Genomic DNA, 17,064 nt, shown 5'->3' on the forward strand with positions numbered 1-17,064 from the left:
CCTTCCCTCTTGCAAATCCCTTATTTTTCCGGTGACCCATTTACATGGGGGCTTGTTTTTTGAGGGTCGAGTTGTATTTTTCAGCGGCGCCATATAATGTGCTATATAATGCACTGGGAAACTTTTATAAAATTCGATGTGGGGAGAAGTTAAACGGCGCAATTTTTGGCGAGTATTTGCTTTTATGATGTTTCACAGCACAATAAAAATGACGTGCCGTATTTATTCTGTGGGCTAGCACGATTACGGCGATACCAAGTTTATATAGTATTTTTAATCTAGTTTTTTTTTTATATATATAATGAGAGTTTTTGAGAAATAATTGCCATCGTCATCTTTTGACCCCCGTAAATGTAAAAAACTTTTTGTTGATTGGGCTCTGACCGTTCTCAGTTTTTTCAGCGACCAGTAGTTTTTATTAATACCACTTTGAGGTATACATGACTTTTGGATCGCTTTTTATGCCATTTTTCCTCGGATTCCTTTGGTCACCCCAAAAAAAAAAAAAAAGCGCTATTCTGGCACTGCATATTTTTTTTGTAATGGTGTTCACAATATGAAATTAATAGTGTGATATCAATAATCTGCACTTTTGGACGTATTGAAAGCAAACTTATTTTTTTCATGAAATGACTGGGAAGTTTATTTTTTGCTTGTTTTTTTAACTGTTACAACTGTTTATTTTTTTCTAATATTTAATAAAACCTTTTAAAACTTGCTTTCACTTTTTTTTTTTTTAATTCCCATAGGGGACTTGAACTTGCATTCGTTTGATTACCAACACAGTATAATGCATTACTGTGGTATTGCATTATACCGCATTCTGACAAGACATACCACAGGCACACCTTGATGCACAATCAGCCATGGCAGCTCTGAGGGCCTTCAGAATGGCACCCCCCTCGATCACACTGCAGGAGGACTGTTCGGGACCTCTGAATGCCGATTGGGGTATTTAAAGGGCTAACAGCCACAATCAGCGTTCACACTGATCGCAGCTGTTGCAGGCGAGTGGTGGCTGTCAAAGAAAGCAGACACCAGAAGCATGCAGCAGGCTTGGGTTCTAGGCTCGCTACAGACAACCGATGCGTGCCGTACATGTAATGAAGGGGTTAATTAGGGTCTCTGAAGTATCCCATGCTCACAGCACTTACCAGCAGGGTCATGGAAGAGCCTACGCACGCTGCTTTCTGGGGTAGCAAAGAATGCCGATGCCATAGCGTTGTATTCCCCATCTGCACAGAACAGCTGGATACAAAAACTGAATGTCAGAGGGGTGTGTAGATTTTTGCAACATTGTTTTGTATCGCACTGAGGCATCTAAAACACCAATTAGGCAATGACATTAACCCTTCATGGATTAAACTGGCTCAAAGTAATCTCCTCCAGTTACATCCAAAGCTCCGTTCACAACTTCACTTGTTGCTCTTAGAACAGGACAGTTTAACTACTCCCTCTGGTCAGTCATGTGACCTAAAAGCTCGGCTGCTACCATCCCACAATGCACTGCTCTCTAGTAACTAGACTAATTCTGAACGCAGCTTTGGCTGTGAACAGAGTAGAGAACCTCTTTACCTGTAAGGTGTATTCTCCGGCACTCTCCCTCAGCGGCTGGCAGTCCGAAGTCCAGTAAATCATGACGAAAGACACGGTGCCCGTGACGGCGGCAACCAGCATGGCTTCTACCACCTGCAGGCAACGTCTGTGTAGATACCTGAGAAGACATAAGTAGGTCCAGACTTTATACCAACATTTCTTAAAGGGGCAGCACACTATTTTCTGATTTTCGCTTGGACACTTTATTCCTTGCGGGTCCAGTTTCTGAGTTGGGTTTACACATCTGAGTTTACAATTACTGGCCGCGCAATGTGCCGCAGCCCCCCTCCCCCCACGGGCCGCCGCCGTCCAATCGTCTACTGTGCCAAAGAAACTTTATTAATGGGCAGGATGCTTCCTAAGACGTCTTAAATTTGCCTAAAAGTCTTGAGAAAAGAGGAAGAGAGGGATTAAATATCACGGATCCGGTCACTGCTAGATGCAGATTCCCTCTGCAGGAGCTTAATGAATAAAGCAGGAGACGAGACAATATAACGACATCAGCGCAAAAACCACCTGACTGCAAAACCACGAAAGAGGAGGCCCAATGCTGGCGTTACCCAGCTTCCCAAGAGCAAGGCAACCTTTTCTCCATTTCTCCTACTACTCTGCACAAGACCCAGCAGGCTAAGGATGAACACTGCTAAATATAAGTACCTAATGCTGCAGGTTATGGGAGGCACAAGTCAGGGAAAACTCACAATACCTGATTCTGAACATGGTCAGCCAGTTATTCAGGGCATTAAACAGCGCCCCCAGCATCCCTCCTGCCAAACAGAGCACAGCAAGTCATGGAATGTTTTATTACCGTAATCAGTAGTGTATATAACCCCAGTATCAGGAATCACACTCACCAACTGCGCCCATACAGATGAAGATAGGGAGCTCAAAGTACTTGTAGCTGTTCTCCTGCAAATCAACAGACATAAAGAGGGCAGTATTATAGTAGTTATATTCTTGTACATAGGAGGCAGTATTATAGTAGTTATATTCTTGTACATAGGAGGCAGTACTATAGTAGTTATATTCTTGTACTCAGGGGGCAGTATTATACTAGTTATATTCTTGTACATAGGGGGCAGTATTATAGTAGTTATATTCTTGTACATAGGGGGCAGTATTATAGTAGTTATATTCTTGTACAGAGGGGGCAGTATTATAGTAGTTATATTCTTGTACATAGGAGCAGTATTATAGTAGTTATATTCTTGTACATAGGGGGCAGTATTATACTAGTTATATTCTTGTACATAGGAGCAGTATTATACTAGTTATATTCTTGTACATAGGAGCCAGTATTATAGTAGTTATATTCTTGTACATAGGAGGCAGTATTATAGTAGTTATATTCTTGTACATAGGGGACAGTATTATAGTAGTTATATTCTTGTACAAAGGGGGCAGTATTATAGTAGTTATATTCTTGTACAGAGGGGGCAGTATTATAGTAGTTATATTCTTGTACATAGGAGCAGTATTATAGTAGTTATATTCTTGTACATAGGGGGCAGTATTATACTAGTTATATTCTTGTACATAGGAGCAGTATTATACTAGTTATATTCTTGTACATAGGAGCCAGTATTATAGTAGTTATATTCTTGTACATAGGAGGCAGTATTATAGTAGTTATATTCTTGTACATAGGGGACAGTATTATAGTAGTTATATTCTTGTACAAAGGGGGCAGTATTATAGTAGTTATATTCTTGTACATAGTGGGCAGTATTATAGTAGTTATATTCTTGCACATAGGGGGCAGTATTATAGTAGATATATTCTTGTACATAGGGGGCAGTATTATAGTAGTTATATTCTTGCACATAGGAGCAGTATTATAGTAGTTATATTCTTGTACAGAGGGGGCAGTATTATACTAGTTATATTCTTGTACATAGGAGCAGTATTATACTAGTTATATTCTTGTACATAGGGGTCAGTATTATAGTAGTTATATTCTTGTACATAGGAGGCAGTATTATAGTAGTTATATTCTTGTACATAGGGGGCAGTATTATAGTAGTTATATTATTGTACATAGGGGCAGTATTATAGTAGTTATATTCTTGTACATAGGGGGCAGTATTATAGTAGTTATATTCTTGTACATAGGAGGCAGTATTATACTAGTTATATTCTTGTACATAGGAGCCAGTATTATAGTAGTTATATTCTTGTACATAGGGGGCAGTATTATAGTAGTTATATTCTTGTACATAGGGGGCAGTATTATAGTAGTTATATTCTTGTACATAGGGGGCAGTATTATAGTAGTTATATTCTTGTACATAGGGGGCAGTATTATAGTAGTTATATTCTTGTACATGGGGGCAACATTATAGTAGTTATATTCTTGTACATAGAGGGCAGTATTATAGTAGTTATATTCTTGTACATAGAGGGCAGTATTATAGTAGTTATATTCTTGTACATAGAGGGCAGTATTATAGTAGTTATATTCTTGTACATAGGGGGCAGTATTATAGTAGTTATATTCTTGTACATAGGGGGCAGTATTATAGTAGTTATATTCTTGTACATAGGGGGCAGTATTATAGTAGTTATATTCTTGTACATAGGGGGCAGTATTATAGTAGTTATATTCTTGTACATAGGGGGCAGTATTAGAGTAGTTATATTCTTGTACATAGGGGGCAGTATTATAGTAGTTATATTCTTGTACATAGGGGGCAGTATTATAGTAGTTATATCATTGTACATAGGGGCAGTATTATAGTAGTTATATTCTTGTACATAGGGGGCAGTATTATAGTAGTTATATTCTTGTACATAGGAGCAGTATTATAGTAGTTATATTCTTGTACATAGGATGCACTATTATAATAGGTATATTCTTGTACTTAGGGGGCAGTATTATAGTAGTTATATTCTTGTACATAGGGGGCAGTATTATAGTAGTTATATTCTTGTACATAGGGGGGCAGTATTATAGTAGTTATATTCTTGTACATAGGATGCACTATTATAGTAGGTATATTTTTGTACATAGGATGCACTATTATAGTAGGTATATTGTTGTACATAGGAGGCAGTATTATAGTAGTTATATTCTTGTACATAGGGGGCAATATTATAGTAGTTATATTCTTGTACATAGGGGGCAATATTATAGTAGTTATATTCTTGTACATAGGAGGCAGTATTATAGTAGTTATATTCTTGTACATAGGAGGCAGTATTATAGTAGTTATATTCTTGTACATAGGGGGCCGTATTATAGTAGTTATATTCTTGTACATAGGGGGCCGTATTATAGTAGTTATATTCTTGTACATAGGGGGCAGTATTATAGTAGTTATATTCTTGTACATAGGAGCAGTATTATAGTAGTTATATTCTTGTACATAGGATGCACTATTATAATAGGTATATTCTTGTACTTAGGGGGCAGTATTATAGTAGTTATATTCTTGTACATAGGGGGCAGTATTATAGTAGTTATATTCTTGTACATAGGGGGGCAGTATTATAGTAGTTATATTCTTGTACATAGGATGCACTATTATAGTAGGTATATTTTTGTACATAGGATGCACTATTATAGTAGGTATATTGTTGTACATAGGAGGCAGTATTATACTAGTTATATTCTTGTACATAGGGGGCAATATTATAGTAGTTATATTCTTGTACATAGGGGGCAATATTATAGTAGTTATATTCTTGTACATAGGAGGCAGTATTATAGTAGTTATATTCTTGTACATAGGAGGCAGTATTATAGTAGTTATATTCTTGTACATAGGGGGCCGTATTATAGTAGTTATATTCTTGTACATAGGGGGCCGTATTATAGTAGTTATATTCTTGTACATAGGGGGCAGTATTATAGTAGTTATATTCTTGTACATAGGGGGCAGTATTATAGTAGTTATATTCTTGTACATAGGGGGCAGTATTATAGTAGTTATATTCTTGTACATGGGGGCAACATTATAGTAGTTATATTCTTGTACATAGAGGGCAGTATTATAGTAGTTATATTCTTGTACATAGAGGGCAGTATTATAGTAGTTATATTCTTGTACATAGAGGGCAGTATTATAGTAGTTATATTCTTGTACATAGAGGGCAGTATTATAGTAGTTATATTCTTGTACATAGAGGGCAGTATTATAGTAGTTATATTCTTGTACATAGGGGGCAGTATTATAGTAGTTATATTCTTGTACATAGGGGGCAGTATTATAGTAGTTATATTCTTGTACATAGGGGGCAGTATTATAGTAGTTATATTCTTGTACATAGGGGGCAGTATTATAGTAGTTATATTCTTGTACATAGGGGGCAGTATTATAGTAGTTATATTCTTGTACATAGGGGGCAGTATTATAGTAGTTATATTCTTGTACATAGGGGGCAGTATTAGAGTAGTTATATTCTTGTACATAGGGGGCAGTATTATAGTAGTTATATTCTTCTACATAGGGGGCAGTATTATAGTAGTTATATCATTGTACATAGGGGCAGTATTATAGTAGTTATATTCTTGTACATAGGAGGCAGTATTATAGTAGTTATATTCTTGTACATAGGGGGCAATATTATAGTAGTTATATTCTTGTACATAGGGGGCAATATTATAGTAGTTATATTCTTGTACATAGGAGGCAGTATTATAGTAGTTATATTCTTGTACATAGGAGGCAGTATTATAGTAGTTATATTCTTGTACATAGGGGGCAATATTATAGTAGTTATATTCTTGTACATAGGGGGCAGTATAACAGTTATGCTCTTGTATAGAGCTCACTAGGAGGTGAAAGGATTATAGAAGGAATGAGTAATGAGAACAGTTTTGTCCTGAGGCATTAATTAAGGCAAATTCAGTAAAGAATGATTTCTGCCCCAGTCAAGTTGCATAAACTGCTTTGCATTACAAATCATGGGGACCCCCTGAGGGCGAGGACCTCTGCCATCAGACCACAAGACTGCCTTATGACTTGTAGGTGACATACTTTCTTATGTATAGATGTATATTTTAAGGGGGTGAATTATGGGCCTGGAATGGTGAAGGGGGTCAGTGTCCATGTAATCCAAACACGATCATATCACATGCAGCGAATAATCGTAGCCTTGTTATAAAGAGGAACAATGAGCTGTGTGTTTTCCATCTTCTCAGCTTCAAGTTCCCAAATCCTCTATAAGTCTTCAGTATCTACAGTCTTTAAGGTTCCTTCTTCTGAGAATTCAAGATTTATCTAAATACAACTTAATCATTGTAGAATACGAAGTTGAGCAACTTTTCAATATACTTTATATAGTAATTTATCACCATGAAGGTCTCTGCTTGCTGTCAGTGAATGGAAATATTCTTTATATTCAGAGGCAGAAACCCCTGTCTTAAGCCCCATTTACACAGGATGATTATCACTCACAATTCGCTCAAACTATGTCTTCTGAGCAGTAATCTTGCGTATAAAAGCTACAGTTGTTTACTTTTCGACCAAACGATGATTTTATGTTGAGTTTAAAATCCATGGTTTGGCCGGGCAGCTGATAGCAGGAACTGCATGCAGTGATTCTCCACAGGAGCGCTGATAACATTGTATTCAGCTGCAGCTCAGTGGCAGAACAAAGGGATTGTATGCAGATAACAGACCACCACCTGCTGTTATCTGCATACAGCGTAAGGAGGCTCATTTGCATGCAAATGAAGGTAATAAGTTATTAATGGGCATGATGCAGAATGATCACTCAAAACGATCATTCTCCCTATCTTTTGAACAAATTTTGAACGATCATCTTTGCATGTAAATGGGGCTTTAGTCCTGCTCACATAACTAAGAGTTTGTTACAATGTTGCCAAGAGTCATTCATTGACCCCCCAAAAAAGCAGAGCTCTTAAATAGGGTGGGAGATCTATTCAACATAAAAAGCTTCAGAAGACCAGAGAACGTGACTCCTGCAGGCAGACATTAGACCACCAGAGTAATGGATATATTTGTGTCATAGAGAACAATTAATTCCATTTAGAGTCCCCAGACAGTGACCTCAGCGGAAAAACATCCGCATATCAAAAAAGGAAGCAGATATATTAGGAACAATGGATGACACAAGGGGGAAGAAGTACTGCGGTGAGCCGGAGACACAAATGGGTTTTCCCACTAAAGTCACTTATTGTCTACCTACAGGATAGAATTAATATCCGTTTGCTGGAGTTCGACCAATGGGATGGCACACACAGATGCCCCATGTGAATGTAGCAGTGGTGCAGATACCGTGTTTTCCCAAAAGTACAACCTACCACCCCTAAAATAAGCCCTGCCCTGATTTTTTTAAGGCGGTGGGCTGAAATATAAGCCCTACCCAGAAAATAACCCCTAGCTATACTCCGTGAGGAAAAAACATAAAACAAACAAAAACAAAACAGTACTTACGTAGCAGGCGCCATTCAGGTCCCTCCCGCTGGTTTCCGCAGTTCTGGGCAGGCTTGATCGCACTTCTCAGCGCCAACAGAACATTGCTTGCTGGTAATGGGGTTTGCAAACCCCACCTCTATCAAGTGATTGCTTTGATTGGTTCTCCAGCGCCGCGGCTCAGCCAATCACGGAGGTGCTTGATAAACAAATCACAGCTCTTTATGAATGATCCTGTGCCTCTTTTGGGGCAAAAAAATTTATATAACACAGGGTCTTATTTTCGGGAAAACATGGTACATGACCACCACTCTATTCAATTCCATGGGACCAAGGGAGATTGCATAGTGCATCAATCCCACTGCATTGCCATGGGGCATTTGGATGCACAGTTCTCAGGAATGTTGGGGGTCCCAGCAGTCAGACGCCTTGTGGGCAGACATTTTTCCCTTTTCCAACGTAAAGCCCCTTAAAAGGGGACGCAACATCTTCCTGACATGTCAGTTTAAGTAAACAGGTGTACTAACAGAGTACACTATCCTACCAAAAGTAATTGGACACCTGAGCAAGAATCAAAAGTAGTATTCATTTCCATATGGTAATACTTAGTGGGGCTCCTTTGGCCCTAATGACACCAGATACTCTTCTTGGCATACTTTCTACTAATGTCTGATACACTTCAGCTGATATTTCCCTCCATTCATCTTGCCAGCATCCCACGAGTTCTCTCAAAGAAGATGCATTGGGATGTCTACAATGGTGTAAGGAGAGTTGAGCAATAGAAGAATGTTCTATGGAGTGATGAATCGTGCTACTCCATCTACAAATCAGATGGATATACCTGGGTGTGGAGGATGTGGGTGAACACCTTCTGCCCGAGTGTGTTGTGCCAACAGTTGAGTACGGTGGAGGCTCAGTTCTGGTCTGCGGATGTGTTACATGGCATGGTCTCGGTCTGTTGGTTGTAGTGACAAGAACCATGACCACGGAGGTGAACCTGAGAGTCTAGACCAGTGATGGCGAACCTTTCAGAGACCGAGTGCCCAAACTGTAACCCAAAACCCACTTATTTATAGCAAAGTGCCAACACGTCAGGGGGCGGGGCTTATCACGACGTATGATTTTACCTCCGTCGTTCTAAAATGGGCAGGGCTGTTTTAAAATAGACAGGGATCAGATTTTGACTGCTTTTTGGATGCGTAAATGCTGCAGAATTTGCCACAGAAATTTCCGCTGAGGACATTCTGCAGCATTTCAGCCACGTGTAAACATACACCAGCGGTAATCCCGACATCCCACAGCGGCCCCCAGCGGTAATCCCGACATCCCACAGGGGCCCCCAGTGGTGATAGTGCCCCCCTGACATCCATATACTTCCCCCCCTCCTTATGGAAGCTCCGCCCCTCCTCTGGTCAGCGCTGCTAGCAGCACTGATCCCGGTGCACACTGTGATGTCAGTGTGTGCTGCCGGACGCCTCCTACCCTGCTCTAGCAAAACCAAAGAGGAGACATCAGGGGAGAGGGGAGGAGGATTCCAGCTGCACACTGATGTCACAGCTGAGTGAATACCAGCAGGGGAGCCGCGGCCCCTGCTGGTATTTACTAACATGGTGAGTGGCAGCACGTGCCAGCAGGGAGAGCTCTGCATGCCGCCTCTGGCGCACGCGCCAAAGGTTCACCACCACTGGTCTAGACAATAATGTGCTACAAACAATGTGGTAGTACTCTGGAAATGGTCGGCCATACTTCCAACAAGACAACATGGCTTGTCACATCCAACCCTGCTTTGCGTCGGTTTGAGGATATGGACGTTCCACGATTTGATTGGCTGCACAGAGTCCTAGCCTGGACATCTTTGGGAGGAACTGGATCGTAGTCAGGAAACATGAACAGCGGCCATTTTCTTCAAGAGAACTCACCAGATGTTCGCAGGATGAATGGAAGGAAATAACAGATGAAGTTTATCAGACATTAGTAGAAAGTACACCGCAGAGTATCTGGTGTCATTAGGGCCGAAGAAGCCCCACTAAGCACCAACATATGTAATATATACTACTTTTCGTTCTTGCTCAGATGCCCAATTACTCTTGGTGGGATCGTGCTTTGTCTTACAATTCTGCATTCTTCTTGTATGAATACATTGACAACTGAGCGTTCCGATCCCTCTCAGGTCATTACGCTGCCTCCCTATACAGATAGAATTCATATACAGGCAGACTAGAGACTCACATCGGTGTCAAACCTCCCAAAGTTGATCAGACCGGGGTTGGACAGGTCGCCCGGCTTGCGGTTGTAGAAGCTCAGGACAAAGTTCAGGGTGAAGGTGGAGATCATGGAGGCGAAAAACTGGAAGGAAAATAATCAAAATCAGTCAGCTGACTAGAAACATCTCTTGGAATAACACGTGACAACCTCAGCTCTGCTACATGGGACGCTCTGGAGAAGAGACATGTGAGAGGAAAGGATGAACTGATTGGTAAACACGATACGACAGATGACCACCGCATGCTGTGCGCGATGCTGCCGCCATTTTGCACTGATTTACAGGCAACACCGTGTGTGCAGTAACCAGCGCCGCGCCGGAGGACTGAGCCACGGAGTCAGTGCTGAACATGTGTGTGACTGGTTATAGGTATATAATGTCGTATACTCCAGTCACAACCACAGCTGCATCTAGGAGCGGAATTCACAAAGACTATACCCCAGTTTAATTCATAACTCCTATAGTTTAGTCACAGAGCTGCATTCACACTTATTACACCCCTAGAGCTGAATTCCCAAATATTACACCCAGGCATATCCATAGCTGCACCCCAGCTGTGTTCCCACTTATTGAATCCCAATCGTATCCAGAGCTGCCTTCACAATTATTACATATCCTGTCATAGCCAGAGCTGCATTGCTTATGATTACACCCCAAGCTGCATTCCCAATTATTACACCCCTAGTCATATCTAAAGCGGCATTCTCAATTATTGCACCCGATTTGCATCTAGAACTGCATTCACACTTATTACACTCCCAGAGCTGTATTCACACTTATTACACCCCCAGAGCTGTATTCACACTTATTGCGCCCCAGAGCTGCATTCCCAATTCCAAGTCCCCCTATGTGGAATCTATACAGCAGCTTCATTGGCACAGAACCCTAAAGCCTCAGCAGAAGCCCCAAATAGGGCACCATACTCAGATGTCTTGCATTCTAGGAGATGTATGTATTTTTCCAGAGCTCCCAAAATGCTCTCAGACACATGGCCACTCATGCCTACGGGGTTGCATCTGGTATTGCAATAGTCACATGAATGGTATGAACTGCAATACCTGGCAAAGCCCACAGAGTAGCGGGGCGCTGCTTCTGAATGAAGGTGGCCATGTTTTTCTGATCTCCTACAGCCTTTTGGTATAATGTAAGCCACCTACAGATCACACACAGGCCTGAGGCGGGGGATGTGAAGAGATTATGCTTGTGACCCGTCCCTTCTCCTGACTCCACTACTGGGTGCGCCGTGAACAATCCCCCCGTATACGGTCTACAGCTGCGGGCCGTTACTCTTGGGAACGTCTTTAAAAGTTTTCTGTAACTCCAGCACAGATCTCATCCCCGGACGGATTTATAAGTAGTAACCAAGTCAGCAGCCACAGCGTCTAGCACTAACGAAAACCAAACACGCCAATTCTGATCTCTGACCTCTGTGCCACCAGGTGTGGCGGTCGGCTGCAACCTGGCAAAGGCTGAATGAGACAACAGCCGCGAATGTACGACTCAGCCTCTACCTGGTTACAACTGCTGCCGGACAGTGCACCGGCGGAAGGAAGGTTCTCCATAGGGGCCGCTGAGGAGGCAGAGCCCCGGCCTCACAGTCCATTGGTACTCACTATTCTCCATGTCAGCAGCTGGTTCCAGAACGAGGCTCCTTCTTCCAAACTGAAAAGCACCCCACCTACGGGCAGAGAAGATGCCGCCGGTCACATGACGCTCTAAATAACAAGTCCAATGACACTCACACTTCTTGAACCCTGATCATAGGGGTTTTCCAATTAAAGAGATTGCCCCCCTACCTACAGGACAGGAGGTAACTGACCGCTGGGGGGCCAACTGCTAGGACCCCCAGCAATTCCAAATGTTAATGGAGCGACTATTATGTGCATGCTCGACCTCCACTTCATTCACTTCTATAGGACAGCCGAAAATCCATGTGCTCGGCTATCTCCATATAAGTGAATGGAGCAGCAGTCAAGCACGCACTGCGCCATTCACGTGCAGCATTTGGGTCCGACAGTCTACGGATCATTAGCGGTCCCAGTGACCACTTCCCGTGCAAGTGTGATGTGTTTTTAAGCAAACCCAAAGCTTCACTTGTTATATGTCATGTCTGCTACTCCAGTCACATCCAGAGCAGCATCCACTTGTTCAGACCAGACATCTTGCATCTACAGTATCAGATTCTGTACAGCACAAATTCTGCTGCGGTACGCAGCGGGAGATGTAGGGAATGGTATTAGACTGGGTAAACCTCATCTACCACAGTGCAATGTAGAGGAGTGCAGCACAGCAGATCTGGAGGTGACTAGAGTATAAGATGTGACATAAGCAAGATATTTGTAACTTTACTCAACCGCAGCTAACCAAGCCCCCACTTACAAATCCGTTAAGCCAGTAGACAGCAGACCGTGGCTCCCTAGCTGTTGTGGAACTAAAAGTCCCAGCATGTCTGCAGACTGCTAGAGGGTCAAGCAGCTTATATGAGAACTTGGCACACGCTCTACAGAAGTGGATAAGAGACACGTGCTCAGTGTGATGACTCCGGGTACAGGTATAAAGACAGGCAGATCCATAGGATATGGTCACATATACAGTGCAGCAGCCCCCAAGGGCGGGGGGGACAAGTTGTGCCGCCATGTCTGCACTACTCCCATCATGCCAAGCTTTACTGCTGTTAGTAAGTAGTCCTGGACTAACGGGATCGTACCAACTGGCGCCCCAAAAGCTGCCGAGACTCCAGCGGCGGCTCCTGCTGACACAAAGTCTCTCTTCTCCGTGTCTCTGCGAAAGTATTCAAAGACCTGCAAAGGGGAAACAGAGGAGAACAGAGGTGAGAAGTCGTACAGCTCCACATCCTACATGTAACCTTCACGGCCAGCATTCTGCGCCAATTCATTTCTTAATGTACATTTATAGCGCTCACGATTCTGGTTTTCTGAAACACAAAACTTCAAACCCTCTATATAGACAGTTACATGATAACATTGTCTGCTCGATGCCGCCACTAGGGGGAGCTCACTGTACACATCTGTTTACACTAAAAAGCCCCTTTATTAGAGCCTTGGCCCTCTCAGGATAGGCGCTCGCCTGTATGGAGATTCTCCCCGTGACCCCGGAGTGCTGCATAAAATCACATGACCAGTTCTCCGTGGATCAGTTTCAGTGTGAATCCACATTAGATAGGGAGATGCAGCGATCTGAGTGACTTCCAACAAGGTCCGGTCATCAGTGCTGGACTAGCCGGGGCCGGGATGGCACTGCCAACCACTGAGAATTTTTGCATGCAACGATGTGGCGAGTATGTAGAAAATGGCGTGATGGAGGAAAACTATCCAGTGAAAGGGGATTCTGTATGGAAACAACTCCTCACCAAAAGGGGTCAGAGGAGGAGGTCATGAATCATTCTGACCAACAGGCGCTGCACAGTCACAACGTTGTCGCTCCAACTAATATGTCCAAGCGCACAACTCGCCACTCCTTACCAAAGATTCACTATAACAGACCAGTTCTAGCGCCATTGTGAAGAGAAGCAGAACGACGAGACTTCAGGGAGGTGAAAGAGCGCAAAACTTGTATCACTGAGCAGCGGAAAACCCTCTCCTGGTTGGGGGGATCCAGATTTCTGTTGCTGATGGAAGGTCAGAATTTGGCGCATGCAGCATGAACCGATGACCCCTTCCTGTCAGCTGATCAGAACCTGTCAGCACCTCCATCTAATCTGGATGGGGGGGGGGGGGGGGGGGGGGTCTAATAAAGGGCCCATTCAGCATATGTACATTACATATAACACAGTTCCATTTGATTCCCTGTAAATCGCTCATGTCCTAAATGACCCCGGGTCCCCCATGCCATAACTGACCTTGAAGTCCTTCTTCAGAGAGGTTGACCTTCCTTGAGAAATGCCGGCAGCGATCACAGCCCCGGAGTGGATCATGGGTCCTTCCTGGGATCAGAGCAGAAACAACATCGAGTGACTCTCAGCGGGTGTTACTTATTGTATGGGAACCTCACAGCGCGCCAAAGTATGAAGTGGACATATAAGAAGTCATAGAGGAGGCCTAGAATGGCTTTACATGGAATATCTGTTCCCCGAACACACGCTCAGAATGCTCGCACAGCGACTTATTAGCATGCGAGCCCTTGATTTTACACCGCACGACTGTTCACTTCTTGCTCGATTTCGCTGCTACTGAAGCGCACACCTCCCTACAAAGCCGTCAGCTAGTCGTTCAGACACAAACGATTGCCCGTTTACACCAGACGGCGTTCACATGGCGGATTCCGCAGTGGCATTCTGTGACGTGTAACTTCTCCATACGTCGGACATTCCGCCAGCAGATTTTGGCCACGGACAAGACTATATTCGCATGCAGATCCGTGGCAGAATACCCAGGGATTTCAGCCGTGGCTTTACAGGGGGATTCTGCGCTGAAGATTCCGCAGCGGGATCCCACGTGTGAGGACGCCTCTAGTCTACGTTTACACTTTGTCAAAGTGTGGGGATTTTCCGCAGCAGTAAATTTGCATGACTTCTGCCCAATCGGTGCGGATCCACAGCAGACTTCACCCTCTTCTATTGACAGGGTGAGATCAGCTGCGGAGTCGCACCCATTGTTTCTGATGAGGTTTTGATGCAGATTTCCTGCATCATCTCCACTACGTGTGAATGTGCCCTTATACTAGCTATAAAGAAACTCCACCAACCTTTCCGACTGCGAGTCCTCCGACGACAGACAGTATGACTCCGCACACCTTCACCACCAGGGTCTGCAAACAGAAGCATAAAAGGTGTTACTATATGAGAATTGATGCCGTGGTCCCTGCATTCAGCCCCACTCTTCAATATTGTACGGGCTTCCCCTACATATAACATGTGGAGCAACTTCGCAAATCCCATTTTTCTTTCCTGTCTTATTCTCCAATCACAACCAAAGCTGCATCCACAATCCCACTGCCTTCGCCTCACCATCCACTATTACTCCTCTGTCCCGCACTTGCAAAGCCTTCCAAAATGCACCGCTGAGCACGTTCTGTAAGGACACACTGAAGCAGCAGCGGGCAGAACGGAGATGTGCGGTTATGCAAACGGAAAAGTGGAAGAATTCTGAATGCAGCTCTGGATGTGAGCAGACCTCGGATTACCCACACTGCAGCGTCCAAACTTCTTTTTTGGACACACTTTGGGTTTTTGGTGTAGTATGCATAGATGATCGCCCCTTACCTTGAGTCTCACCACGTGGGGAATCTTGACGCCATTGAGGAAACACTTGATCTGCGGGATCCCGCTGCCGGCCGCCACTGGCTGGAAGAAAGAATCCATAATACAAGGTGAGACGCCAGATATGATCTCCTCCCCATCAGTATTAGACCGCGACTTGTACATTTACCTCTATGAAGGCGACGATCAGGGATCCGAACATGACTATCACCGCGTTCAGCGTGGCCCAGAGCAGCAGCGAGAACGACAGACCGCCCTTCTCCGTGAACTTGTCAATATCTGACCCGCTGAGTTAAGGAAGAAAACAACAAGCAGCGTGCACCGACTGCAGACCCCGGAGCCAATCAGACTGCAGGAAGGATCACAGCGGTGCAGAGTATGTCAGCACGGTCATGTGATGCATCAGGGGGCCACGGCTGCAGGCATGGAGGGGCAGGAGTGCTCTATAGTAACCACATTCCATGGATCCACTTTTTAACAAAAGTTTTGGTTGCTAAGGACAACTGCTCCACTACTGCACCACTTTTTAACCCCCCCCCTAATGTCAGCAGGAGGAGGGGATCACATGGGGGGGGGGGGGGGTCACAGAGGATACTGCTCTTTATTACTTGTAACTTCACCCCCACCAGCTGCTCCACCATAATGTCAATGAAACAAGCGACGAGTCCGGTCAGGATCCCGATCATCCCGCAGATGACCCAGCGGGTGACCTCCACGGTGCGAAACGCCTGCCGGAGACAAGGCATCACAGGATGTCTACTGTCTGCAGTTATCAGTCAGGCAGATACGGGAAGGGGGGTTATACTCACCGCATGATTGATCCTGCGCTCCTCCTCCATAAACAGCTGGTTCTCGCTGTTATCATAATCCAGACTCTGCAACAGAGGAACGACACACTGAAACGACACTGCAGCAGACTGATCCAGTCGACATGACAACACGGGCCAGGATCAACCTGCGTCTACAGCTGCTGCAAAACTACAACTACGGATGCATTTCTGCATTGAATCCGCTGTTAGGCTGGGTCAAACGGGACGGATTTCCAGCGGAATTCTCGCAGATTGGCGCACAGGAAGCCGCGAGAATTCCGGTGCGGGGTTTGAAGCGGCTCCGCTGCCTGCATTTTGCAGGTCTCATCCACTTTGCTGGCTAATCTTGGGATTAGGAGCCGCGCACGGAAATTCCACAGCAAATCCGTCCAATGTGAACCCAGCCTTAGAGGGCATGTTCATACAGCGGAAGCTTTCAGTGTGAATTCCGCCTCTAGAAGTCGAAGTAAAATCTGTGCTTTTCTGCCACGGATCTGCATGCGGATTTAGCCCTGTCGAAAGGTAAAATCCACGTTGGAAAATAGCGTTCCCACGTCAAGAAGTGACAGGTCACTGCTTCACATGGAAACACGGCAGAATTTACCCTATCAATGGGCCAAACCCGCATGCAGCTCCGTGGCAGAAAGACGCAGGGTGTGGCGCAGTTTTTAGAGTCAGGATGTGGACAATTCCACGGCGCCGCATGCCCTAAGGAGTCGGCCACAAAGTTTCCAGATTGAATCTGCATACAGAGTCTATGTGAATGAGCAAAACCCGAGTGCAGAACTGATGACCCGC

The 17,064-nt window shown here is 44.2% G+C and overlaps 1 protein-coding gene across 1 annotated transcript in view; it reads right to left on the minus strand.

The window, feature by feature from the left end:
- Nucleotides 1-17,064, minus strand: part of CLCN7 (chloride voltage-gated channel 7) — a 39,768-nt gene that overhangs the window by 12,140 nt on the left and 10,564 nt on the right. Inside the window, exons 4-16 of the mRNA XM_066576703.1 lie at nt 16,267-16,332; nt 16,053-16,185; nt 15,627-15,736; nt 15,461-15,541; nt 14,944-15,006; nt 14,099-14,182; nt 12,947-13,040; nt 11,853-11,917; nt 10,206-10,322; nt 2,451-2,505; nt 2,303-2,363; nt 1,576-1,714; nt 1,155-1,248 (exon numbers count right to left, since the gene is read on the minus strand). Coding sequence (XP_066432800.1) covers nt 1,155-1,248; nt 1,576-1,714; nt 2,303-2,363; nt 2,451-2,505; nt 10,206-10,322; nt 11,853-11,917; nt 12,947-13,040; nt 14,099-14,182; nt 14,944-15,006; nt 15,461-15,541; nt 15,627-15,736; nt 16,053-16,185; nt 16,267-16,332 — 1,162 coding nt within the window. The remainder of the gene's footprint in view (nt 1-1,154; nt 1,249-1,575; nt 1,715-2,302; nt 2,364-2,450; nt 2,506-10,205; nt 10,323-11,852; nt 11,918-12,946; nt 13,041-14,098; nt 14,183-14,943; nt 15,007-15,460; nt 15,542-15,626; nt 15,737-16,052; nt 16,186-16,266; nt 16,333-17,064) is intronic.

Source organism: Eleutherodactylus coqui, chromosome 8 (assembly GCF_035609145.1).
Source record: "Eleutherodactylus coqui strain aEleCoq1 chromosome 8, aEleCoq1.hap1, whole genome shotgun sequence".
In the NCBI taxonomy this organism is placed as follows: domain Eukaryota; kingdom Metazoa; phylum Chordata; class Amphibia; order Anura; family Eleutherodactylidae; genus Eleutherodactylus; species Eleutherodactylus coqui.